The sequence below is a fragment of the Muntiacus reevesi genome, chromosome 14 (assembly GCF_963930625.1).
Source record: "Muntiacus reevesi chromosome 14, mMunRee1.1, whole genome shotgun sequence".
Classification (NCBI taxonomy): Eukaryota; Metazoa; Chordata; class Mammalia; order Artiodactyla; family Cervidae; genus Muntiacus; species Muntiacus reevesi.
This window is the reverse complement of record NC_089262.1, coordinates 45,087,809-45,114,749: the sequence shown is the minus strand read 5'-3', so window position 1 is coordinate 45,114,749 and position 26,941 is coordinate 45,087,809. Positions and strand designations below refer to the sequence as shown.

General features: G+C 40.7%; 2 protein-coding genes across 3 annotated transcripts in view; one reads left to right on the top strand and one right to left on the bottom strand.

Annotated features, from left to right (window-relative positions):
* The window catches only part of PLPP1 (phospholipid phosphatase 1), a 114,905-nt gene extending 91,027 nt beyond the window's left edge, over window positions 1–23,878 (top strand). For both annotated transcript variants that reach the window (XM_065905790.1, XM_065905791.1), the window contains exons 4-6: window positions 11,051–11,108; window positions 21,118–21,294; window positions 22,067–23,878. In XM_065905790.1, coding sequence (XP_065761862.1) covers window positions 11,051–11,108; window positions 21,118–21,294; window positions 22,067–22,198 — 367 coding nt within the window. In that variant the 3' untranslated portion in view covers window positions 22,199–23,878. The remainder of the gene's footprint in view (window positions 1–11,050; window positions 11,109–21,117; window positions 21,295–22,066) is intronic.
* The window catches only part of MTREX (Mtr4 exosome RNA helicase), a 94,234-nt gene continuing 87,639 nt past the window's right edge, over window positions 20,347–26,941 (bottom strand). Inside the window, exons 26-27 of the mRNA XM_065905789.1 lie at window positions 24,048–24,152; window positions 20,347–22,710 (exon numbers count right to left, since the gene is read on the bottom strand). Coding sequence (XP_065761861.1) covers window positions 22,658–22,710; window positions 24,048–24,152 — 158 coding nt within the window. The 3' untranslated portion in view covers window positions 20,347–22,657. The remainder of the gene's footprint in view (window positions 22,711–24,047; window positions 24,153–26,941) is intronic.

The window sequence follows — 26,941 nt, the reverse complement described above, 5'->3', positions numbered from 1 at the left end:
AAAGAAAGGGCAATAACTACAGACTAGCTGTTTAAGAAAGCTTTCTTGGAGGAAATAAGTGGCTCTTATATAATAATTATTAAAGAAATGTGGGAAGCCTGTTCCAGGCAGAGGGATGAATAAGCAGAGAGAGCATGAAACATGGTGTGTATTGGGAATTTTAAGTACTTCGGTAGCAGATAAGAGACTGGTGGGGCTTATGAAGGGTCTGTTATTCTGTATTCAGTAATTTGTGCTCATGAAGGATTTGAAACAGGAGAATAATTCTGTTTTTATACTTGTAAAAAGTATTTAGCATTCCTCCACTTAATTTTAATCTAAATATACACTAAAGTGGGCATTATAGGAACTAATACAATTTTCTTTTAACAGCAGAAGGACTTAAAATACTAAAGGAAATGTGACTTTTCTGCTTTTGTGCATTGTGTAGAAAGATTTCTGTAAGTGGAACTCTGCTAGTCCTGTAGCATGAGCTGTACTGATATCATTAGGTCTAATCTAAAATGACCAAGAGTGACCTCTCTGGCCAGCTTCCTTTAGGGCTCAAACAATTTTACACCTCTTTGGGCCTTTGCCACTTCTCTTGCCGCTGAAAGTGTCTGCTTCAGCTCGTATCTCAAGTTTTGCATTGGTGCAGACCTAGTTTTATTGATGTTTCGAGCGTTGTCCTTCTTGGCCCTGGTGACCAAGAGTTGTGGTGACTTCATGGTCTGTGTTAGGATTGGAAGTGGAGCATACTAGGTAGGTGCTAATAGACTTTCTTGACCTTGGTGTTGTCTTTTGGGAGAGGGCTTAAACTTGAAATCTTGCCTCTAGGTATCAATCCTGCCTCTTAAAAAAGATAAACAACTTTGAAAGTGATTTAGAACTGTCTCTTCCATCTGTTTTACTCTGAGATCTTTTCCCTTTAAGCAAGTAGTATCCTTGTTAAACGTGTTTTAAAAAGGGGGTTAGCAGTTCAGTTCAATTGCTCAGTCGTGTTCGACTCTTTGCAACCCCTTGGACTGCAGCACGCCAGACCTCCCTGTCCATCACCAACTCCCGGAGTTTACTCAAATTCATGTCCATCAAGTTGGTGATGCCATCCAACCATCTCATCCTCTGTCGTCCCCTTTTCCTCCTGCCCTCAATCTTTCCCCAGCATCAGGGTCTTTTCAAATGAGTCAACTCTTCACATCAGGTAGCCAGAGTATTGGAGTTTCAGCTTCAACATCAGTCCTTCCGATGAACATTCAGGACTGACCTCCTTTAGGATGGACTGGCTGGATCTCCCTGCAGTCCAAGGGACTCTCAAGAGTCTTCTCCAACACCACAGTTCAAAAGCATCAATTCTTGGGTGCTTAACTTTCTTTTAGTCCCAACTCTCACATCCATACATGACTACTGGAAAAACCATAGCCTTGACTAGACGGACTTTTGTTGGTAAAGTAATGTCTCTGCTTTTTAATATGCTGTCTAGGTTGGTCATAACTTTCCTTCTAAGGAGTAAGCGTCTTTTAATTTCATGGCTGCAATCAACCATCTGCAGTGATTTTGGGGCCCCCCAAAATAAAATCAGCCACTATTTCCACTGTTCCCCGTCTATTTGCCATGAATTGATAGGACTGGATGCATGATCTTTGTTTTCTGAATGTTGAGCTTTAAGCCAACTTTTCCACTCTCCTCTTTCACTTTCATCAAGAGGCTCTTTAGTTCTTCTTCATTTTCTGCCATAAGGGTGGTATCATCTGCATATCTGAGGTTATTGATATTTCTCCGGGCAATCTTGATTCCAGCTTATGCTTCATCCAGCCTTGCATTTCTCATAATTTACTCTGCATATAAGTTAAATAAGCAGGGTGACAATATACAGCATTGACATACTGCTTTTCCTATTTGGAATCAGTCTGTTGGTCCATGTCCAGTTCTAACTGCTGCTTCCTGACCTGCATACAGATTTCTCTGGAGGCAGGTCAGGTGGTCTGGTATTCCCAACTCTTTCAGAAAATTCCACAGTTTATTCTGACCCATACAGTCAAAGGCTTTGGCATAGTCAATAAAGCAGAAATAGATGTTTTTCTATGAACCAGTGGATGTTGGCAATTTGATCTCTGGTTCCTCTGCCTTTTATAAAACCAGCTTGAGCATCTGGAATTTCATGGTTCACATATTGCTGAAGCCTGGATTGGAGAATTTTGAGCATTACTTTACTAGTGTGCGAGATGAGTGCAATTGTGTAGTAGATTGAGCATTCTTTGGCATTGCCTTTCTTTGAGATTGGAATGAAAACTGACCTTTTCCAGTCTTGTGGTCACTGCTGAGTTTTCCAAATTTGCTGGCATATTGACTGCAGCACTTTCACAGCATCATCTTTTAGGATTTAAAATAGCTCCACTGGAATTCCATCACCTCCACTAGCTTTGTTCGTAGTGATGCTTCCTAAGACCCAGTTGACTTCACATTCCAGGATGTCTGGCTCTAGGTGACTGATCACACCATTGTGATTATCTGGGTTTTGAAGATCTTTTTTGTATAGTTCTTCTGTGTATTCTTGCCACCTCTTCTTAATATCTTCTGCTTCTGTTAGGTCCTTACCATTTCTGTCCTTTTTTGAGCCCATCTTTGCATGAAATGTTCCCTTGGTATCTCTCATTTTCTTGAAGAGATCTTTAGTCTTTTCCATTCTATTGTTTTCCTCTATTTCTTTGCACTGATCACTGAGCAAGGCTTTCTTATCTCTTCTTGCTATTCTTTGGAACTCTGGATTCAAATGGGTAGATCTTTCCTTTTCTCCTTTGTTTTTTGCTTCTCTTCTTTTCACAGCTACTTGTAAGGCCTCCTCAGACAGCCATTTTGCTTTTTTGCATTTCTTTTTCTTGGGGATGGTCTTGCTCCCTGTCTCCTGTACAGTGTCACAAACCTCCGTCCATAGTTCATCAGTCTGTCAGATCTAGTCTCTTAAATCTGTTTCTCACTTTCACTGTATAATCATTAGGGATTTTTGATTTAGGTCATACCTGAATGGTCTAGTTGTTTTCCCTACTTTCTTCAATGTAAGTCTGAATTTAGCAATAAGGAGTTCATGATCTGAGCCACAGTCAGCTCCCAGTCTTGTTTTTGTTGACTGTATAGAGCTTCTCCATCTTTGGCTGCAAAGAATATGATCAATCTGATTTCGGTGTTGACCATCTGGTGATGTCCATGTGTAGAGTCTTCTTTTATGTTGTTGGAAGAGGGTGTTTGCTATGATCAGTGCATTCTCTTGGCAGAACTCTATTAGTCTTTGCCCTGCTTCATTTTGTACTCCAGGGCCAAATTTGCCTGTTACTCAAGGAGTTTCTTGACTTCGTACTTTTGCATTCCAGTCCCCTATATTGAAAAGACATCTTTCTGGGGTGTTAATTCTAGAACGCCTTATAGGTCTTCATAGAACCATTCAACTTAAGCTTCTTCAGCATTACTGGTCAGGGCATAGGCTTGGATTACCGTGATATTGAATGGTTTGCCTTGGAAACGAATAGAGATCATTCTGTTGTTTTTGAGATTGCACCCAAGTACTGCATTTCGGACTCTTGTTGACTGTGATGGCTACTCCATTTCTTCTAAGGGATTCCTGCCCACAGTAGAAGATATAATGGTCATCTGAGTTAAATTCACCCATTCCAGTCCATTTTAGTTCACTGATTCCTAAAATGTCAATGTTTACTCTGGCCATCTCCTGTTTAATCACTTCCAATTTGCCTTGATTCTTGGACCTAACATTCCAGGTTCCTATGCAATATTGCTCTTTACAGCATCGGACCTGACTTCCATCACCAGTCACATCCACAACTGGGTTTTCTTTTTGCTTTGGCTCCGTCTCTTCATTCTTTCTGGAGTTGTTTCTCCATTGATCTCCGGTAGCCTATTGGGCACCTACTGATTTGGGGAGTTCATCTTTCAGTGTCATATCTTTTTGCCTTTTCATACTGTTCTTGGGGTTCTCAAGGCAAGAATACTGAAGTGGCTTGCCATTCCCTTCTCCAGTGGCCCACATTTTGTCAGAACTCTCCACCATGACCCATCCATCTTGGCGGCCCTACACAGCATGGCTCATAGTTTCATTGAGTTACCCAAGGCTGTGGTTCATGTGATTAGATTGGTTAGTTTTCTGTGATTGAGGTTTTCAGTCTGTCTGCCCTCTGATGGAGAAGGATAAGAGGCTTATGAAATCTTCCTGATGGGATAGACTGACTGAGTAGGATACTGGGTCTTGTTCTGATGGAAGGGGCCATGCTCAGTAAATCTTTAATCCAATTTTCTGTTGATGTGTGAAGCTGTGTTCCCTCCCTGCGATTTATCTGGGGCCAAACTATGGCGGAGGTAATGAAGATAATGGTGACCTCCCTCAAAAGGTGGGGTTGGCAGGCAAGGCATTGTTAGTTGCTGCATTGGTATACTCTAGTGTGTCCTTTGCTTAATCTCCACTTGCCTGTTGTTTCCTTTTTAACTGTCTTATATAAGATGCCTTTGGTAATTTGGTTTTCTGCATATAGTCATGAGTTTTCTCCCATGTCAAAGAAAGCTTGTGAGCTCTCTTCCCCTAGTTAGTATACCTGTGCATGTTTTACCCTTTGTCACACCTACTCTCTCCTCATGTGTTGCTTGAGTCACAGTTTCCCTGTTGAGAGTTTGGAATCATTTCTTGCTGTCATCTGACTTTCAAGACATACACAGTTCTGCATTCCTTTATCTTGGAGGTTCTCAGCCACGTCTCCTGTCCAGATTCCTGCTTTTTGCAGTATTCTTCCCTGAACACACGACACATGAGCATTTGTTTTTAGTCATCAAATGGTTCATTAAATCAAGAGTTAAAAATACCCTACACATGTCCCAATTGTGTTCTACTTTTTTCCTCCCTCTTTTTCATTTTCTATGGTCCTGCTAGTTTATCTCCTTTAAGGTTCATGATATAATATTTGATTATTATTTCAGTATATGATTAACTGATCTTAGTGGCTGGGCAGTGGTGTTTGATGCTTTAATATTGAGTAAAATTGAAGTCACATGTGACTTATTTCAGATAGGCGTATCACTTTTATGCATAAAGTGGCTTGGCTAAAACTGACCCCATATAATGTAACAACAGCTTTATATAGAAATATAATAAAATCATTGTAAAAATAATTCAAAGAATGTATGACAGGGTTTTCACTGCTCATGAAACAAGTTCTCAGTCTCTGGGTGCTTCAAGGATATGAGATGAATTAACATTAGTTTTTGTTGTATTTCATTTAAAATAAGTTTGATTGGGATCATCTATGTTCCTCCACCATTTATTACTTTTATCCTTGTCTTTGTACACTTTAGAGGAGAGAGATTCTGTAGTCCTTGTATTTCTGGACAGTCTGATCTCTTTTAAAAAATCTTCTCTAAACACTCAGTATTAAAGTAACATATATGGCTCTGCTACTTGTAATAACTTGGATTAATATACTGAATTTCAATAGTTTTAAATTATGTGCATATATTTTTATTAGAAACACAGCTTGTGATATTTAAAAATGCATGTAAATGTCCAGACATTTCATTGAGAGATGTAAAAACAGGCTTCTAGGACTTAAGTCAGTGCTGGGTTCTGGGCGTGAGCTTGTAGGCAGGAAGCTGCTTTTGTTCTCCAAGTGGCAGCTCACTTGGCAGAGCAGCTCTCAGGGAAACTGTTAGTCAGGAAGAGGAGTTTGGGGTGAGGTGTGTGTGTGTGTAGTGGGGAAGGGGTTTGTGGGAAATTTATAGCAGACACATCAAAGATACTTCGATTATCATTGAAAAAATATTTTTCATATATATGTTATCCCTATAACAACAGGTTGTGTACTGTAAAGTGTAAAAGGTTTTGTTTTTCAGTCTCCATTTGGTAACTTTCCCCAGAGCCACTGTTAACAGTTTGTGTACCCTTTCTGTCATTTTCTGTGTATTTTTATATTAAATGTGAAATAGAGTTTTATGTGGTTTGCATAAATGACCCTTTAAAATACTCTTGTTGGTTTACACAGCATTACTTTTTAGCTGATTTGTAGTACTGTGTTCAGAAAATTCGTGATAGAATTGTTCTCTTGGGTCCTTGAGTGGCCAGCAGTGTTGCAGCAGACATCTTTGTGCTCATGCTCTGTTTCTCTAGGATGCCTCGATGCCTTGATGTGGAATTACTGGGTCAAAAAATATGCTGGTTTTATATATAGATAGGTACATTTAGATACATGTTGCCAGACCACTCTCTAACAAGTGTGAGCTTTTTCAATTCAGTATAAAAGTACTCATCTTTCCTTCATAACCTACTTGAATGCCAAAGTATCTCAAAGTGAATTTTTTAAGATAATAACTTGATGTCTTATTGCTTAAGCATTTTTAAACAGTTACTGGTTGGAAAAAAACCCTTTAGAAATAAAACACTGGGGAAATTGGTCATTAAGGGTCATTCCTCCTATGTGTAGTTGGTTGGGACATAGTTTAACTGTTTTACAGGATCACTCATGTTTAAAGGTTATCACTGAAGGGAAATTTAACATGTCCTTCAAGTTAATTTGCTGTTGTGTAAACTCTATAATCAGGAAATACCATTTGGAGAAAATGCCTCATTTTGCAATTTGACTTCCTTTTATTTGAGCTGTAGAGCACACAAAGGACATGTCAGTATTCGCTTAAGATGACTATTTACACATAAACAATATGTTACTTTACTTCACACATGCTGCCTTGTATGAGCAGCGAGTCCTGTTTCTTCTGGCGGGTGCTCCCTGCCTGGAGATGGCAGGATTAATGCTGCTGCTGGCTTGCCTGCCGTTCACGGGAGTGGAATCATGGCATGGTGGGAAGGAGATGGGAAGATTCAGGTCTAACCCTCAGGGTGATGTAATGTTTGAGTTAGCTGCTGAGCTTCTGGTAGGTTCAGTTTGCTCTGTGTGTGAAATCGTTTGATAGTTCCTATTCTGGGTGTTTTCCTAAAGAGTGGAAATACTGTGTATCAATAAGTACCTGAACATAGAAGGTACTCAGTGGCTTGTAACCATTAACAGTCTTTTGAGAATCTTTCGTCTTTAGAATGCTTTAGGAATTGATATCACGATGATTTTTAGGGAAAAAAGGAAGTTCTAATTTACTATGGAGTCACTTTGGCATACTCAGTACTGGCAGAATAGTAATAATTGGCAACTTCTGTGAGTGCTGGCCACTTTATAATTAAAAACAAACTGTTGCCAAACTGTTGTCTCTCCTAGTAGAGCAGTTTATTTTAGATAACATTTTATTAGTTCTAAGTCTTGTTTTAAAAAACAAAAGATTTAAAAAAAGATTGCTTCTATTTCTAGCAACATGGAGGATTAGAAAGGCTTACTGATACAACTCAACTAAACACGTGCATGTGTTCAGTCATGTCCGACTCTTTGTGGCCCCCTGTAGTCCACCAGGCTCCTCTGTCCATGGGATTTTCCAGGCAAGAATGCTGGAGTGGGTTGCCATTTCCTCGTCTAGGGGATATTCCCAACCCAGGGATCAAACCCACATCTCTTGCATCTCCTGCTTTGCAGGTGGATTCTTTAACACTAGTGCCACTGGGAAGCCCTCAACCAAACATGCTAGATGATATATCACAATATACATATTGTTTTATATATTAAAAGTATATAAATCTTAAAAAAACATATCAGTTCAGTTCAGTTCAGTCGCTCAGTCATGTCTGACTCTTTGTGACCCCATGAACCACAGCACGCCAGGCCTCCCTGTCCATCACCAACTCCCAGAGTCCACCCAAACCCATGTCCATCGAGTTGGTGATGCCATCCAACCATCTCATCCTCTGTTGTCCCCTTCTCCTCCTGCTCTGAATCTTTCCCAGCATCAGGGTCTTTTCCAGTGAGTCAGCTCTTAGCATCAGGTGACCAAAGTATTGGAATTTCAGCTTCAGCATCAGTCCTTCCAATGAACACCCAGGACTGATCTCCTTTAGGATGGACTGGTTGGATCTCCTTGCAGTCCACGGGACTCTCAAGAGTCTTCTCCAACACCACAGTTCAAAAGTATCAATTCTTCAGCACTCAGCTTTTATAGTCCAACTCTCACATCCATACAAACACATATAAATCTTTTAAATAAATAGCTGAGCTGGTGGAAGAGTAAAGGAATTTTTATGAGGTTGGAGTCAGTTAATGCCATAGATTTGAAGTGTGCTCTGAAAGTACTTGCCAATTCCTGGTCACCTGAAGCCTGAATTGTGATAGTCTCTGAACATGGCACAGGAGATAAAGGCTGGGCAGTGAAGAAAGATAGATGGAAGGCCTGTGGATAATATAAGGACTCCCAGGGGGAAACATCCTCCCAGAAGAAACTCATCAAGAAGAATCCTTAACCATAATACCACACTCATACTTTTATGGAGTCAGATTTCATAATATCTATGTGGCTTAAAAAAAAAACAACAAAACTGAAGTGGATCAATAGTGAATCTTGCAGAAGAGAACACATATATCTGGAAGAATGTGCTTTCAACCAGATACTCTTAAGAGTCCCCAGACTGAGTCCCAAGAATATGAGCTCTTATCTAATATGAGAGTCAGCAGAAAAACAAACTATATAAACTCTCAAAGATTCAGATACTAGAATTACCTGATAGGAAATAAGTCAACATATCTGCTGTGTAGGAGCAAATAAGAGGTTGAGAATATGATGCAGGATGATGAGAATCAAAATTCACCAAACAGATTTGCAGATGATACAGAAAGATCTATAAATGATACATACATAGTAATTTAAATGAAAAAACAGATTAAGCAGACTAGACACAGTGAAAGGAGGGAAGATAGACCTGAAGAGACCAAGATTAAAAATAGAAAAGAAAGTTTAAGAGATTTGGAAGGACAGAATGGAAATGTCTAACATGTTGAATCAGAATCTCAGAAAGGAAAACAGGATGGGGGATACCTAATTCAAAGGTGTAATAACTGAGACTGATCTAGAATTGGTGAAGGGTACAAATCCTCAGACATAGGAAGCCAACGAATACTAAATCAGGTAAATCAAAGGAAAGTCATACTTAGAAACATGATAGCAAAACTGCAGAATATTGAAGACTTTGGGGAGTAGAGGAAGCAATTACAGAGAAAAGACATACAACCCAGAAAGGCAGCTCATATTTTAACAGCAAAAGTAGAAGCCAGAAGATAGTATGATATGCTTAAAGTGATAAGGAAAAAAGTCATCAGCCTAGACATTCTGTAGTCAGGTATCATCATTCAAGCATTAATGCAAACTCAAGAAATTTTCAAACTGAAAGCATAACCAAAGTTGTAACTGTTTTGTGTTTTTCACTGTTTTGTGAGTTAGGAAAAAGAGAGGAAGAAAGTCAGGTGGTAGAGAAAGAGCAGTGAGATGATTAGGAGGTTATTTGTGAGTTAGTCTTCCCATGAGCCCCAGAATATTTAGTAAATTCCATTAAAAAATTAAGAAGCACTTTGTGTGAGTTGATTGCTTCTGATGACTGATAAAAGCTGGATTTGGTTGTCTTTGCATTTTATAAGGCTGAACACTGATGTCATTGTTGAAATACAGAGATAGAAGAGTGGTGAATTGAGGAGTAGGAGCTCAGACCTTGTGGTGCGGGGTGGGTGGATGGCTGTGAATGAACGCCCTTAAGGCTATGATATTGAGGTTTAGACCAAGTTTAATGAGCTCTCCGAGAAGAAAGGGATGACCTGGCTAACAGATGTAAGAAAAAAATCATCTTAAATTTGCCATTTGAAATAGAATCCCATTCACAGTAAGTTACATAGTCAAGACCAATCTACTTGCTCATTGTTTAATAAACCAGGCCACAGCACTGAAAACAGCTGCATTTCAGAATATATTCTTATCTCTGTAAATTTTCTTTTTGAAAAGTCTTTCCTAAGCTTTGATGGAGAACTAGCTTAAATTGTTAATATATATATATGTAATTTCATCAGATTGGCTATAATGAAGTGAGTCTAGGATTGGTTAAAACCTCAAGAACAAAGCAGGTTCTTAGACCAGGGACAAAATTTCAGTTGAGGTCCCTATGATGAACAGTCTCCATTTTGACTACTCTTTGGATTTTATCAAAGTGCCCATATAATTATTTGTCCATTTGTGAATTATGGACTTAATAAGATGCTGTATCTCTTAGAGACTTAACCAGTAAGTTTTGTATGGAATATGAAAATAATCGATCTCTTGACAGCCAAGTGGTTGGGAATGCTAAAAGTGATTTATTTTTCTTGTTTTATGTATATTAAACCCAGAATAATTATCAAGTTTGATTACATATATCTTAGTTGGCACGAGTTCTAGGAGTCTTTTCTCCTTTATGAATCGGGGGAAACAAATCCCTTTTGAAGTAAGTAGGGCATAATAAGTAAAATACTTCAGAACCTGTTCCTCTTGATTTTATTCTTAAGTGCAATAAAATTAAGTTTTGTAAGCATTCTGTCATTTTTAGGTAGAAAGATGATACCTAGATGTTTACAGAATATAATGTTGAAAGACATGGTTAATTTGGTACAGGACTATCAGTGCACAATTTAAAAATAAATGTCAAGCTAAAGCACCTAATCTGGTGGGAAATCTAAGGCAAGATGCTAAAATATGACTTTAAAATTATTTTTTTAAAAGGACTCAACTTGTGAGTGTTCTAAAGAAAGTATTTATTACTGCTATTCAAGGACACACACTTCAAGTGGAAAATAAAACTTAAATTATGGTCTTGTAAGTTTTTATGTGAGAAACTCAGGCCATTTATGCTGGTATAGCTTGTCACATTTTCCTTTAGAAATGCTTGGCAAATTTTTCAGTGACCCATTACCCATCCTGAAAGTATCAATAAAATGATGCTGTGTAGAAATCAGACCTCAGACCCTCCTAGGACTCTTTACTTTATAAAAAGTTCCTGTTTAACTGTCCTCCCACCCTACCCTTCTAACGTAAGGGGAGGGAGCTATATACAATGGGAAGGTAAGGAGATTTATGAAATAAAAATATTCTCGGTCTCTAGGAGGGAAGATTCATGTTTCTCTTCTTTGTTTTCTAGACTGTCCTTTTATTCGGGCCACTCTTCATTCTCCATGTACTGCATGATGTTTGTGGCGGTAAGTACTTTGGGTCTGTTGATGGTGGGTTGTGTGTGCGGGCACTTCATACGTTCGGGTTTGGTGTTTTCCTGTGCGGCTGCCTCTGACATTCTCATTGGCCTCACTGCCCAAGTCAGGTGGAAGCCACTGCTTGTTGCACTAGGTTCAGAAGAGGAATGGATTGCCTGTGCTCTGCCAAGGCCAGTTACAGTTGTTTGAAATGACTTTTGTCCTTCATTCAGAGGAAGCAGACAGGTGCATTGTATAGCAAGCTGCAAACTGGCAACCTTCAGGATAAGAGGGAGTCTTTACTCTTGAAGCAGACAGGTTGTCTAGGTTACTTGTCACTTTTCTGACAGTGGTAGAAGCCTAAACAGATCATCAAGTCTGCAAGCCTGGTGCTCAGAATTAGGTGACATATCCCCTTACTTTGGGCTATGTTTTCTGAAAAGGTTTTCTGGAATATACAGATAACTCCTGCGTCATCTCAGCAGGTCTCTGCTCTGAAATCCAGGCCAAGGTGGTGCTGCTGCTCCTCGTAGCCTCTCCCTGAGCTGGAGCCCGGGCCTCATCTGCACGGTGTGGGTGCTGAGCAGCCTGGCTTTCCCCGCATCGGGGGCTACTGGGGTGAGGAGTTGTGATTACTGGATGTGAAGGCAGCTCTGTTGCTCTCATCTGAGCAAGTCTTGTTTTCCTTCCACTTTGCGAAACATTGCCCAGACTGCTTTCCATGGACTAGAAAGGTTTCAGCTTCGGGGAGAGCCAGTTGCTGCAGGAGCAGTTTTAGTTGCACTTGTATTATACAAAGTCAGCAGTGGAGAGTTAGAGAAAACTGGCACTTTGCATATCAAACTAGAGATGAATGTGTTTCGAGAGCAGTTAGTGGAAGACCAGGCTTTCGGGCACTGCAAGGGGTTTTCAAAGGTCAATTTAATTGACTTATTTTTATCAATCCTCTTTTTATGTATAAAATTATCAAAATTTGGTGGGAAAAGGAGATCTCTACCCTTACAGATCAGATGTAATTTTTCTTTGTAAGTGGACTTTTATATAGTTGTGCTGTGTAAATTTCCTGTTATCTGGCTGTTTCCAGTTACCCTTTCCCCTCAGATCACAAGTGCTGTATGATAATTAAATCTATGATGTGGATGGAGTAAAGATTCATGATGTGTATTGTTAAGATTACCCACTGAAAGTTACTTAGTTGGTTTCATTTAGGAAGAACTTAATATCAGTTTTACCAGAATCTTACTTTTATTTGAAAAAACCAAACTCCAGAAATTAAAAGAGCATAAAATTTATAAAATGTAAAATTTGCAGATGTGTTACATAAAATTCAAATCCACAACTTCAAAACCTTTTCAATAGAGCTAATTTTTGGCTTCTTCAACATCTCTGGAAATTGCAAGGCTTTCATCATGTGTTAATTTTGTGAGGAAGAAACTGTACCAATTCAACAAAATTCATAACTTCCTTTTTCAAAAATACCCAGATGTTTCCAAAATTGTGCCATAGGAAATGTGATTTATTTGATGGTGAAAGTGAAAGTCGCTCAGTCATGTCCGACCCTTTGTGACCCCATGGACTGTTCAATCCATGGAATTCTCTAGGCCACTGGAGTGGGTAGCCTTTCCCTTTCCCAGGGGATCTTCCCAGCCCAGGGATTGAACCCAAGCCTCCAGCATTGCAGGCAGATTCTTTACCAGCTGAGCCACAAGGGAAGCCTAAGAATACTGGAGTGGGTAGGCTATCCCTTTTCCAGGGGATCTTCCCAATCCAGGAATCGGACCAGGTTCTCTTGCATTGTAGGTGGATTCTTAACCAACTGAGCTATCAAGGAAGAGCTATTTGATGGTAGTAACAACAAATACTGTTCAGTTCATTTACCTTACTAGGAAAAGCTACCGTTCTTCTTGAAGGGAGCCACCATTTTTTTTTTTTTTTCTTTTTAAATAGGGTGTGGGGACCAGGGGAGAAGGGAAAGGCTGAGCTATTAACATATCCCGAGAACTTTTCCCAAAGCAAAGTCTGTGACTCCAGTGAGCGGCTTTTGAATGTCTGTATGCCCCAGAGCCAGACACCACCAGGGCAGCTCTTGTGGTTTGTTACTCACTCGTGTGTCAGTATCTTTGAGTCCTTCTTTATGAGAGATCTAAGAATCTGAGGTTGGTTGAGAGTGAAGATGATTTGCTTTTATACTACTCTGTTTTGTCTCTTTCTGATAGTCCCCACGACACAGAAGAGGGATGACTGCCACCCTTTCACAGATGGGGAAATAGGGGCCTTGGGAGGAGGCTGCTAAGCTCTATAAGCTCTCTGGAAATCTCTTGTTAATCAGGCTCCCTTGCTTTCCAGTTATTTTGAAGTTCAGGTGATACAGATCTCTGAAAGTAAGATGGTGACATGTAACTTCAACCCACTCTTTAATTTCAAAGAATATTCTCAGACGTATCATACTCTTTGCGACCCCATGGACTGCAGCCTCCCAGGCTCCTCCTTCCATGGGATTTTCAGGCAAGAATACTGGATTGGGTTGCCATTTCCTTCTCCAGTGGATCTTCCCGACTCAGGGATTGAACCTGGGTCTCCTGCATTGCAGGCGGGCCTTTACCCTCTAAGCCACCAGGGAAGCCCTATCATACTCTAGACCTTATAATTATTTTTGCTCTTCTTTGCTCCTTGACCTTAAAATATCTGTACATTTGCTCAAACAGAAACATTTAATGAGCTTTTCTTGTGAAGTATGAAATCAATGTATGGAGGATGAAACTATAGAGGGCCTTGATGGCTAGCCTGCCCTGGGAACACCCAGGAACAAGCGAAGAGGCAAATTAAGGCTATATACAGAGGGCAAATTACCTTAACTCTAGTTTGGTAATTGGGTCTGTATGGGCCATTTAGATGCACAGGTATAACACAACAACAATAACAACAAATTCAGATGAGGTTTGTCGTAGACCAAGAGCTTTGAAGAAGTAGGCAGGCTACAGCAGCCATGCACTGGGTTTCACCGACTCTGAGCAGTGGAAATACTGACTTGATGTGGATGTAGACTCTAGCTTTTATTTCAGCCCCTGAATACACAGATGTCTCGTTGCTTTCCAGCTTTCGTATTTATATACAACACTTAAACCACTACCCACTGCCCCGCCCCCTGCCACACACACATTCCTTAGGCAATGACTCATCTTGTTCTCCTAGGCATCTTGGCATCATGGGTCAGTCCCAGATTTGGAAGATGTAGTCATTTGAGGAGTCAAATTTGATAGCTAAAACTTCCCTGTCAATTCCTGACACCCAGAAATTAACTTCTAGTTAAAAATGTCTCTTAAAATACCTGACCATTGTTCTTCTCTAGCAGGAACCCTGCACACCCTACAGTGCTAGGAGTTAGCCCCCTGAAAAACACCTAGGTTGGTGGGAGCAAAGGGCAGGGCTCCTTTCCATGTAGCCAATTGATGTGCAACTGACTTTGATTCCCCTTGACTTTGGCCAAATGCCAGGTTCCAAATTTACTTGATTGTTCAGGAAAAGAGGCATGGGCTGAAACCATCCTTTTTTCAGTACAATAAGGAATATACAGTTTTTCCCAGCACTGTCATAGGGAGACTGTCACTCTAGATTGCTTATATCACTGCTGTTATAGAGGTTTGTTTGTAAGTTACTATGATTGTTTGTATCACTACTGTTACGAACTTTCCATGTAAATACTCCAGTACCCAAGTCCTCTCAGTGTCTTTGCTTCAGCTTGGCTTCCCTCCCTCACAGACTGCCTCCTCTCTGGGCCTGCCCCCCGCTGTGTTCAGGTGGTGCTTGCCCGCCCAATTTAAGGAGGGATTTGAGGTCTAACTTTAGGAATTCTGTGAATCTGAAAGATGGTGAAACTAAACTCTAGAGAAGAATAAACTTAGGCATGCCTTTCAGTGCTCTTCTGGCCAGGTCTCTCATCACATGAAGGTGTAACAACAGTGTACTTGGAATGGTCTTAGGCCAAGGTGTATTTCTTTGTGTTTAGCATACTGTTGTTAGTCTAGTTCAGGGGTTGGCAAATTTTTTTGTCATAGGTCAGGTAATATTTAGGCTCTGTAAACCAGGTGCAATCTCAGTTGCTTTTTTTTTTAAAAATCAGTCAGTTCAGTCACTCAGTCGTGTCTCTTTGCGATCCAGTGGGTGGCAGCACACCAGGCTTCCCTGTCCATCGCCAACTCCTGGAGCTTGCCCAAACCTATGTCCATGGAGTTGGTGATGCCATCCAACCATCTCATCCTCTGTCATCCCCTTCTCCTCCCACCTTCAATCTTTCCCAGCATCAGGGTCTTTTCTAATGAGTCAGTTCTTCACATCAGGTGGCCAAAGTATTGGGGGTTTCAGCTTCAGCATCAGTCCTTCCAATGAATATTCAGGACTGATCTCCTTTAGGAGGGACTGGTTGATCTCCTTGCAGTCCAAGGGACTCTCAGGAGTCTTCTCCAACACCACAATTCAGAAGCATCAGTTCTTCAGCACTCACCTTTCTTTACAGTCCAACTCTCACATCCATACATTACTACTGGAAAAACTATAGCTTTGACTAGACAGAACTTTGTTGGCAAAGTAATGTCTCTGCTTTATAATATGCTGTCTAGGTTGGTCATGACTTTCCTCCCAAGGAGCAAGCATCTTTTAATTTCATGGGTGCAATCACCATCTGCAGTGGTTTTGGAACTCAAAAAAATAGTCTGTTTCCATTGCTTCACCATCTATTTGCCATGAAATGATGGGACCGGATGCCATGCATGATCTCAGTTTTTTCATTGTTGAGTTTTTCAACCAGCTTTTTCACTCTCCTGTCTCACTTTCATCAAGAGGCTCTTTAGTTCTTCACGTTCTGTCATAAGGGTGGTGTCATCTATGTATCAGAGGTTACTAATATTTCTCCTGGCAATCTTGATTCCAGCTTGTACTTCATCCAGCCTGGCATGTAAGTTAAATAAGCATAATGACAGTATACAGCCTTGATGTACTCCTTTCCCAATTTGGAACCAGTCTGTTGTTCCATGTCCAGTTCTAACTATTGCTTCTTGACCTTTTCTTACTGTTCATGGGGTTCTCAAGGTAAGAATACTGAGGTGGTTTGCCATTCCCTTCTGCAGTGGACCACGTTTTGCACAAACTCTCCACCATAACCCATCCGTCTTGGGCGGCCCTACCCAGAATGGCTCATAGTTTCATTGAGTTAAACAAGGCTGTGGTCCATATGATCACATTTCAAATAACCGTTTAAAAATGTGAAAATAAGCCCTTGACTCTAGTTGAAAATTGGGTGGAGGGGACCCTCTTATTTTAAGAGTAAATTATAGGAATACCTCGTTTTATTGTGCTTCACTTTATCATGTAAATCGAAGGTCTGTGGCAACCCTGCACTAGAGAAGTCTGGTGGAGCCATTTTTCCAACAGCAGTTGCTCACTTTGTGTCTCTGTGTCACATTTTGGTAATTCTCAAAAAAGTATTTCAGACTTTTTCATTATTACTGTTCTATTTGTTATGGTAATTAGTGGTCTTTCTTATTAGTGTTACAAAAAGATTGCAACTTACTTGAAGGCTCAGATGATTGTTAGTACTTTTTAGTAATAATATATTTTTAAATTAAGGTATGTACTTTTTTTTAGGCAAAATGCCACCACACACTTAATGGACTATATAGCATAGCATAAACATAACTTGTATATACACTGGGAAACCAGAAAATTCATGTGACTTGCTTTACTATGATATTCACTTTATTGCAGTGGTTTGAAACCAAAGTCACATCTCCAGGTATGCCGTATGAATTTTAAAAGTGAGATTTTGTAACTAGATCCTTTAATAGAGGATATTGGTTGAGTCATAAGGTCTCTTCAAACTAGTGTCTGCTGACTGGAACTAGGCCCTGCACATGCAGTGGTTGTACCAGATTGGCTCTGAGCTCTTGATTCGACTCAGTCTTAGCCACTGACCACCAGGGAAGTCCCCCCAGGTAGTTTTAACCAGCTCACACAGTGGGACTGCTGACTGGTTGTGGGAAGGGATCCTGGCTACATTCTTTAGCCACCTGGTGGTGCTTGTGGTGGTTCAGTTGCCAAATCATGTGTGACCCTTCTGACTCCACGGACTGTAGTCCGCCAGGCTCCTCTGTCCATGAGATTTCCCAGGCAAAAATACTGGGTAGCCATTTCCTTCTCCAGGGAATCTTCTCAACCCAGGGATTGAACCCGCATCTCTTGCATCTCCTGCACTGCAGGCGGATTCTTTACCAACCAAGCCATCAGGGAAGTCCCCTGGAGCCCAGAACAAAGATCTGGCCAAACCTTGACCCAAAGTCATTTCACCAGGGAACCTTGACTCCCATTTGTTTCAACATGTCACTTAAGAAAAACAGCATCAGAAATACCACTGATGACAGAAGTAGGGTATCAACCTGCCACAGAAAACATGACAGCAGGTTTAATTCTGATAACTATAGAGTTAGGATTCCAAAGAAAACAAGGTTTTGTTGTTGTTTAGCCGCTAAGTTGTTTCCAACTCTTCGTGACCATGGACTGCAGCCCTCCAGGCTCCTCTCCATGGGATTTTCCAGGCAAGAGTGGAGTTTGATACCATTTCCTTCTCCAGGTAGTTCCTGTTTTCAACCTGCCTTTTTATGTCACCAAGTCTTCCATTTGCTGTCTGGCGTTTTGTGGATCGCCCTGCTTACAGAACCGGTAGCTGCATGTTTCACCCTTTGCTCCTCGCTGTTCTGCCGTGGGGCCTCCTGAATCTGTAGCATCACAGTGTGAAGCCTTTGCTTCTCAGGAGCACCTTAGTGAAGTGCTGCAGGTTGCTTTTGTCCTGCCAGAACCTTGTCTTTTATTTCTAGTTGTGACCTTTCTACTTCACCAGAAAGTTGAATTTCCACTTGTCTCACTGGCCACCTAGTTTTTTAGAGTGTGGCTGCCACTCTTCTCCATTTTCTATTAAATGACTCGTTCTTGTCTAACCATAGCTTTTGTTTGCCAGTAGCCTATCATGTGTCTGTTAGGGACCGTTTCTACAACTTGTGAAAAATAAACAGTTCCTTCATAAATAAATCATAGAACAAACACAGCCCAGCAGATTTCTGGGCCAAGTCTGTCCTAAGTCATACTCTGCCCTCTCACAAAGTAAGGCAGGGTTCTCACAAAGTAAGGCCCTTCAGTTCTGTCTGTGGATTGGCAGTTTCCCCCAGTGGGGTAATTTGAAAATTGTAGATGCTACCACTGAGCCAGCCAGTCTGCTACCATACACAGCATTGGATATAGAGTTCTAGAAGTTCTAAATCTTAAGATACAAGCAATTGAATGCTTTCCTTCTTGTAGTACATATGTGATTAACAAATGCACATGTAGGGAGAAGGGGAAGAGTGGAGGTTGCAAAGGCAACAAAGGTTACAAAGCCTTTTTATTCTCAACTCTGGCATTAAAGCATGAGCAGTCCCCGTATCTAGTTCTAATATAGCAGTGCTGAGATATATCAGATATTCAATTTCTCTGAGACAGAGAAAGATGGAAGAATAGAGACTTGTTTTTAAAGGAACATATATGCTTTCCTCTCCCCTGTCAAAGGACAAGGAGTAGAATAGAAAAAAATATATAAATCCACAAAGTCAAAGATTGGAAAAGGAGACAATAAGCAAGAGGTAAAGATTTTGGAAAGTGTTATAGAGTGGTAGGAGGAAGCTGAATCTCTAGTGCCTCTAGAGGGTGGGAGCTTAAAAGATCTGCACTGTGGAACCTGAGAACGGCTTAGGAAGTGGAGCCCCCCGAAGGTCAGCACTGTACGCTTTCTTGGACCTGCTTATGTAGGAGAGGCTTTCGGCTGGCAACACGAGAGGTCAGTTGTCTCTGGAGTTCAGGGCATGTCAACCGCGCGACTCAGGTGACCCAAGGTTCAACAAACTCAGTGTGTGTACCTCTTGGGGGTCTACTGAAACCCAAGTCCTCACGGGGAAGAGCAGGGCCAGAGGTGGTGCCCGGCTTTTGCTACATCAAGTGCCTTGGACCCAGAGATACAAAAACAGGGAAATAGGAAGCCCACTCAATTAGCCAGTCTCACTTAGAGCTGAGATTTGTTCTGTAACAAGAGCCTTACTCAAGCCATGGCCATTAGTCCCCAGAAGAGACAAACAGAGACTCTATTTAATTAGGTACTTAGAGGGGAAAGATTTCACCTAGAGTATACTGCAGTGTGTTTGGTTATTGATCCATAAGCAAATGTTATTTTCACAGGGATGTTGAGGAAGAGATTGGGGCAAAATAATACTTACTTAACATATGTACGTGGGCTACCTAAAGTCAAAGTCAGAGTTCTTTGGAAGAAACAAAGGGATTTTAGAATCCTAACTGAGGAAGAACCTTGAAAGTCCTGAGTTTCCTTTATGTTGGAAGTAAAAAAATAAATCCCTAAGTCCATTTGACAGTTGTTTTTTTACTATGTTCCTAGCAGGGATGGGTGCAGTTCTCCCTAATATGTCTGCATTCAGGTCAAGTATTTGTAATTCCTAAGTATATGTTTTTATGGTCTAAATAACCAATCCCTTTAACCATCATCTGAAAAGATAGCTTAACAATAACTAGAAGAGAGACAACTAAACTTTTGGATAATAACATACAAAACTTGGCCCCTAGTTAAAGAACTGTTTTCCTTAAAATGAACAAAAAATTTCCAGTTAGAACTAATGAGGTGAATATTATCTGGCACAGCTGTGGTACCTAACTGGCTTCAGCTAGCACATGCTAAGTAACTCTGCCCCAACCAGAACCAAGTATCTTAGCACCTCCAGAATCTTGAGACAAGCCTCTTACTCTGTGCTTGCTTATAGCTTCAACAGCAGCAAACAAAAAAGGGGAGAGAGCTCTGCAGAAAGCCAGTGGCACTTCAGCCTGTTAATGAGTTCAACTCAGTTAAACAACTGGTATACTCTTTTAGGATTAGATGTTTATACTGTAAGGTACTTGATAAAATTAGACGACCTCTGGGTCTTTGCCAGGTGCTGAGAAGTGAACACGCACAACAGTGCCCAGTGAACTAGGAATGGACTTGTCTACTTTAAATAGGCAGGATCAGTGGGCACAGTGACATAAATTGTTTTCTGCAGACTGCATTTAAGTAAGTTGTATGAGCCATAAATTATTGAACAGAGTTTTTAAAATGAATATTAAGAATTATATTATTAGATAGAAGCTAGAAAAAAAAAAAGACCATATTTGCTGAATAGGAAACTATTCCAGATTTGTTCTTTATTACAGTCTTTGGGGATGCACCAAAGTCAAGGGCAGGCTGACACAGCAAAGGGGAGATTCTCAGGTCTGATTAGTGTATGGAAAATCATAGAACTTTAAAGGGTACAGCGCTATTGAAAGAATACTCTCACTGGATCAGGACTAAACTACAGACTGTATTCTTTACTTAGGCAGATTATTGTATCTACTTATAAATACAGATTTATTTAATCTCAGTCACTCATGTTAAATAATTTGAGGCTACAGGAACTCTCAAGTAAATTGTTTGGGTGAATTAAGCACACTTAGTTCCTAAATGGGCTGGGCAGAAAATACAGCAGCCTGGCCCAGGGTGAGGGCAGTCTGTGCCCAGAGCACTAGCAGCTGATCCCAAGACTCTGAACTAATGATCACTGTAACTCAAAATGGAAGGGAAGGAGCAGCCCCTGAGATCCTAGGTTATAAACACAGAAACGCTTACCTTATTTATAATTTGGAGAGTGGTCTAACTAGATAGGTAATAAATTCTTGTAAACTGGTACTAGGGCAATTTGTATTTTCGTTTTATTTTGGGATTAATTTTGAGGTATTCATGAGTACAAGAATGCTTGCCTAAAGCCCTCTTCCATATATAATAACACTGATTAATGATTATTAATACTTAATGCTATCATTTTAAACATCAATCCTCTAGAAATGTGATATTTAGTATAAAATATAGTCTTCAGTTGGTATATTAAGCTTTTTTCTTCCCCCCCGTCTTTTCTATTAGCTTTACCTTCAAGCCAGAATGAAGGGAGACTGGGCAAGACTTTTACGCCCTACACTGCAATTTGGTCTTGTTGCTGCATCCATTTATGTGGGCCTTTCTCGAGTTTCTGATTACAAACACCACTGGAGTGATGTGTTGACTGGACTCATTCAAGGAGCTCTGGTTGCAGTATTAGTTGTAAGTATACATGGCAGCAGCCTACATCTTGAAATTGATAAACACTTGGATAAATAAGTAGGAAAAAAGGTTCCAATGAGAAAACTATGTTAAGGCAGAGAATGTGACTCAGTAATTGCTACTGGGTAAGGACCCCAACGTTATTAAAAGTCATTTTAGGACAGACAGCAAATAATACCTAGGTTATTTATTTTCTGCCAAAGTTTTTAAAAAACTTTATTGTTGTTTTTTTAATTGTAAGAAGTCCTGGGTATAAAGTTTTCTTTTTGGTATAAATTGAAAATAATTTACATGAAGTATGACACTTCATTAAGGGCTGGCTGCATAGTGAAGCTTTTTGCCCAAGACATAACAAAGTGACTCTCAGGATGTCTTTAACAAAAATTCCTGTTAGCCACTCATTTGTTGTTGCCGTTTAGTCACTGAGTGTCCGCCTCTTTGTGACCCCATAGACTCTAGCCTGCCAGGCTCCTCTTGGCCATGGGATTTCCCAGGCAAGAATACTGGAGTAGCTATTGCCTTCTTCAGGGGCCCTTCCTGACCCAAGAGTGGACCTGCATCTCTTGCATTGCAGGCAGGTTCTTTACCACTGAACCACCAGGGAAGCCCAGCCACTAATTTATTGGTACCCTTAACTTGTACCCTGTAATGTATATCCTTTTTTAAATTTTTTGCACACTGCTTATTGCAATTTTGCTAGGGTTTTTAAACTTCTTTAAAATTGTATCATTTAATACTCTGCCCCATTCTAAATGTTATCTGTTCTACATAGGCTGTATATGTATCAGATTTCTTCAAAAAGAGAAATTCTCCTTTTAAAGAAAGAAAAGAGGAGGATTCTCATACAACTCTACACGAAACACCAACGACAGGGAATCACTATCGGAACAGTCACCAGCCTTGAAGGTGGCAGAGTGCCCAGATGAAGCTGGCCTGCTTTCTAAAGAAAAATGATTGCAACCAGAAGGCAAGAGGATGTCTTTCTTCCCGGTGTACAAGCCTTTAAGGGACTGCTGCTACTATACCTCTTGGATGCCTACTTTACCTGTGTGTATATAGTTACGTTTAACACAATGGTTACCTAATAGCTCTAAGTTCATTAAAAAAAATTTCAACGGCCTTTCACTAAAACAATACCCCACCTGTACATTTTTTTTATTAAAAAATGTAATGCTTATGTACAAATGTGTATGTAATATGCTTTCTTAGAATGATGCTTGATTTAAATGTAATACATATTAAAATGTTTCAGGACAACTGTCTTGAGATGGGAAAACCAAATCAATACTTATAGGCATTTGTAGTTGATTGTAATCAGACAGGTGGAGAACAATTTACAATTCCACATTCCTTAGCTGACTGTTTATAAGTAGAGGCTGGCGGCAAACACAATATCTCTCTTGATTTTGGTGATTCCTAAGAGAAAAGAAAATATGATTTAAATTTTCAAGACCACAAATAATGTAATGCCCCTCCACTGGGGTTTTAAACAATACTCATTAAATTGGTGAGAAGACAGTATGGAAAATACAAAACCCTTGCTGGTCTGAAAGACACCTAGAGGAGTTCATAGCCATCTCTGAGAAATGGGAAACTTTGAAACCAGACCCCTGTTCTTATGAATCCTGACTCTAAAGTACACCATGTGTGTAGGGGCTAGGGGTGTCCAAAATTACTTTAAAAGACTTGAAAGGAATAAGCTGTCAAAAGAAGTTAGTTACCCAAAAGCATGAATTTTTAGCCTACAATGGAAGGCACTATATTTCAGTTAACATGTGAAATTCTTTCTGGGCTAAGGCAGGACAAAGTTTTCGAAAGTTTACAAAAACTAGACTTTAACCCACAGTGATTAAATAGGTCTGCTCTATTTAACAATGTTGAAAACGTAAGCCAGTTTCTGCAAACTTCGAGAACACTAAGTAGATAGTGAAATCAGTAGGTTTGACTATGGGCAACCAACTCAGAGCAGCACCGTGTCTGCTATTCTTTGGTGTTTTAAGTCCTTTTTCTCGGCCAACATACAGATGGCATGAAATTATTTGCAAGCATGTGTGCCTCCCCCCATCACTACCACCATGATCTAGCCAGCCTTTCCTGAGTTGGTCATCCTGCTTCCAACCCAGCTCATCTACAGACTTGCCTACAAAGCACCAGCAAGAGCTGCCCGGTGAAACCCATGTCAGAGCACACCACTCCTGTGCTCAAAACCTCCAATCACTTCAGAGGAAAAAGCTCAGTGCTGGGGCCTACAGGACCATTCTTTTCTTCTTCCAACCCCTACTGTTCGACTCACTGTTCACTGTGCTCCAGCCGCACTGGCCTGTTGCTCAAGTACATCAAGTATATATGGAGGGACTCTAGGCCATCATAGCCATCTTTCAAGTCTCTATTGTCTCTTCCTTTGTTTGTATCACTACCTGATGTATTTTAATTGTTGACTTGTTTACTGTCCACCTCCCTGCACTAGAATGTGAGCGCCATGAAGGCAGGGGTTTGTGTCTTTTTTTGTTCACTGCTGTATTCCTTGGTGCTTAAACCAACGCCTGGCACACAATAAGTGCACAATAAATATTTTGAAATTTTATCTATATTCATTTACAAACCGTTTCCAACACACACTGATATTTTCTTTGAATGCTACCAGGTGGCCTGCCATGGCAGTCCAGGGAAGAATATCTGAAAATGTTCTCCTAGGTTGTGGTCAAGAGGATTTGCCGAAATTACTACAAGAACTTCATGGGCCGGATACTGACCTTCTGCAAATTTATTCTCCAGCTCAGTGTTCCCAATGGCTTTTGCCGCTTGACACATTTGTCGAAGTAGTTCTTCCAAGCGCCTCATACAACGAATTATGCTGCCTGGACAGAAAAGGAGACAAACCACTTGTAAAGTGTATCCCTTGTAAAGTGTAAATAATCAGGAAAAGCAGAACTTTTGTTAAGACACAAGGAAGGTGAACAGGAACTTCTATTGCAGTAAATCAGTAGTAAACGTGACTAGTGACTGCTAGGCGCCAGGAAGGCTACAAAAATGAAAAGTTTAATTCCCATCTTTGACTCATGGTAGAGTCATGGATTTACTTTAATGTGTTGACACTTGCTCTTACAGAAGTACACAAAATGTCCTGGGAACAGAGGACAGAACAACATGGGTGAAGGGCAGCAAAGGTGACATAATCTGGGTCCTTTATGCATAAGGTCACTGTCAGGCAGGGACAAGGCAAGACCACAGAGGCAGTGCAGAAATGCCTCGCAGGCTACAGTAGGCCCTGGGTGTGGCCCACTACAGCCTCTGGATACTATTCTGTGAAGAGAATGCAACAGGGAATGTTTAAGGAAGGGAGTAAGAGAATCAGATTTTCATTTTAAAGGTGCAATCAATCATTCTTCTGAACCTTAAACAGCTCTTTCATCAATACTTTCCTCACACAGTATATCCTCAATGAGGCAGAGAAGAGGCAGTCAGTCCCTTCCCATTGGGATCTGACTCCTTATCTAAGACAAGTGTTTGCATCACAGGTGAAGTTGTAAACACACTTTCACTTCTGTCAGACTTGCATGAGGAGGAGTCTCAGGATTCTTTCTCTAAGTGCTACCTAAGTTGAAAACTCTTGGATTTTAGTTTTAATGCCTGAAATACAAGAGGAGTATCAGTTCTTTCTGGTATGCAAGCTGTGACCTCACACTTCAGGTTCTTATTTAACTTCTTGTAACACTGGAATAATTTATTAACATGTATCTTGTAAAACATTCATTGTACTGTGTTCAGGGCTCTCTTTACCTTTTAATGCCCTCCACATTATGATCCAATGTGCCCAAGGGAGAAAAACAATGGAGATCTAACTCATAAAGCTTTTGCTCTTAAACACGGTATGTTATGTTGGTAGCTGTAGAAGATAAGGATGAGAAATACAAACTTCTAAAGTGGCAGCAGAAAGGATGGGATTCAAAACTGAAGAGGGTGCAGAAGAGTGGAAGAAGGCCCTGGAATCGAAAGTAATTTCCTCTGAAGAGGAGAGAATAAGGAACAAGATATATGCACATGAGTTTCTAGCTTAAGAAGACAGGCCTACTGGCACCTGCCTTTCCTCTGAAGCAGAAGTGATCATCTAGAAAGCTGGGACAAGTTGAGGTAGGTGCGCAAGGAGAGCAATGAGGATCTGGAATTGCCTGTAAGACAAGTCTCAGAGCCAGAGAAAAAAGTCTCTGGAGGTAGGCAGACTAGGGATTACATTTCAGCTGTGCCATCTACTGCCTGAGGAACTGTATCAGCAAGCTAGGGAAACACTATAAACTAAATGAGGCAGAATGTTCCAAGTGTCAGGTACTGAGCTGGTACACACCAATCTCCTCCTCTGCTCCTGCTACTTCTGTTATTACTAGGAAAGTTTAATGTGATTCTGAGGTTACAGACTATGGCTTCTAAAGACACCAAACGATACAATTTTTCTCCAGCAGAACTCTGCTATTAAAGTACAGGAATAGAGAATGAATTATTAGACTGATCCACCTTGAGGTGCATATAATGGCAGATGGAAACACAAGAATCTCAGTTGCATCCTAATTCTCTTTCCATGACTAGAAAGGGAACTGTGGCTCAGAAGGGAAGTTCTAAGCAGTAGGTGTGTCCCCTTCACAGCAGGTCTCCAAGAGAATGAGGAAGCAGCTATATGATACCTACCTGGGCATTTACTTCCTGTTACCGAGACAACTGGTTCTGACACCAATATGCTATATTAAGATTTTGAAAATTAACAGAACAAATGAAAAAACAGACTTGCTGCTGCTTTTACTAGTAACCTTTAACAGAAAAAAAAAAAAAAAAATTTGATTTCACAAAAGATGTTCCCAAGTAGGAGGAGACTGTGTCACTGGCTACTTCCAACATCCTACTACCATTTTACAAATTAGAAACCCTAGCGGGGTTTATGACTTTGAGGTTCACCCTTTAGAGCAATGGCTTCCCTTTAAACTGTGAGGCTGAGTTCCTGGAAGAAGAAACTCCGAACTTTACAAGCTGAAACTTTATAAAAGTTGAAGATACTAGTTTGTTTTTGCTGATCATAGCTTTATGCTATAGCATAAATTAGCTGAGAAAATTAACTGCAGAATGGGCAGACAGGATCAGGGAAGGAGAAAGCCCAATTAATGGCCAAATGAGGCAGGGATGGTGGGGGGGGGGGGCGGGGTGCAGAGAAAGAGGCGGGGGTAGAAAGGGAGGTGGGGGAAGCAGGCCTTAATGGCATCTGGAGGGCGTTACTTGGGTGAGATAGGTAAAAATGCACAAAACAGCTTGAAATTACAATGGGGAAATAAATGATGGGGCTGAAAGCAAAAGCATAAAGCAAACACAGCCAACCACTTTACAAATACAGGTAAGAGTATTAGCCTATTCCCTAGGAACAGGAAGCTGCCAGGTTGGCCACTAGCCATTGTAGGGTCAGAAGGCGGCATCCCCTAGACCCACTGGTAAATTCATGACTTGATAAATGGACAGCACCCACTTTTCTCTCTTCCCCTAGATGCGTGCTTCAGCTCCTACTGCTCTTTGCTGGCACCCCCTGTGCAGGCCCAAGCAACATAACAACAAGGGCTGCAGTCCTGCGGGCAGGTGAGGAGCCTGTCCCTGACCCCCTGCATCCCAGGAG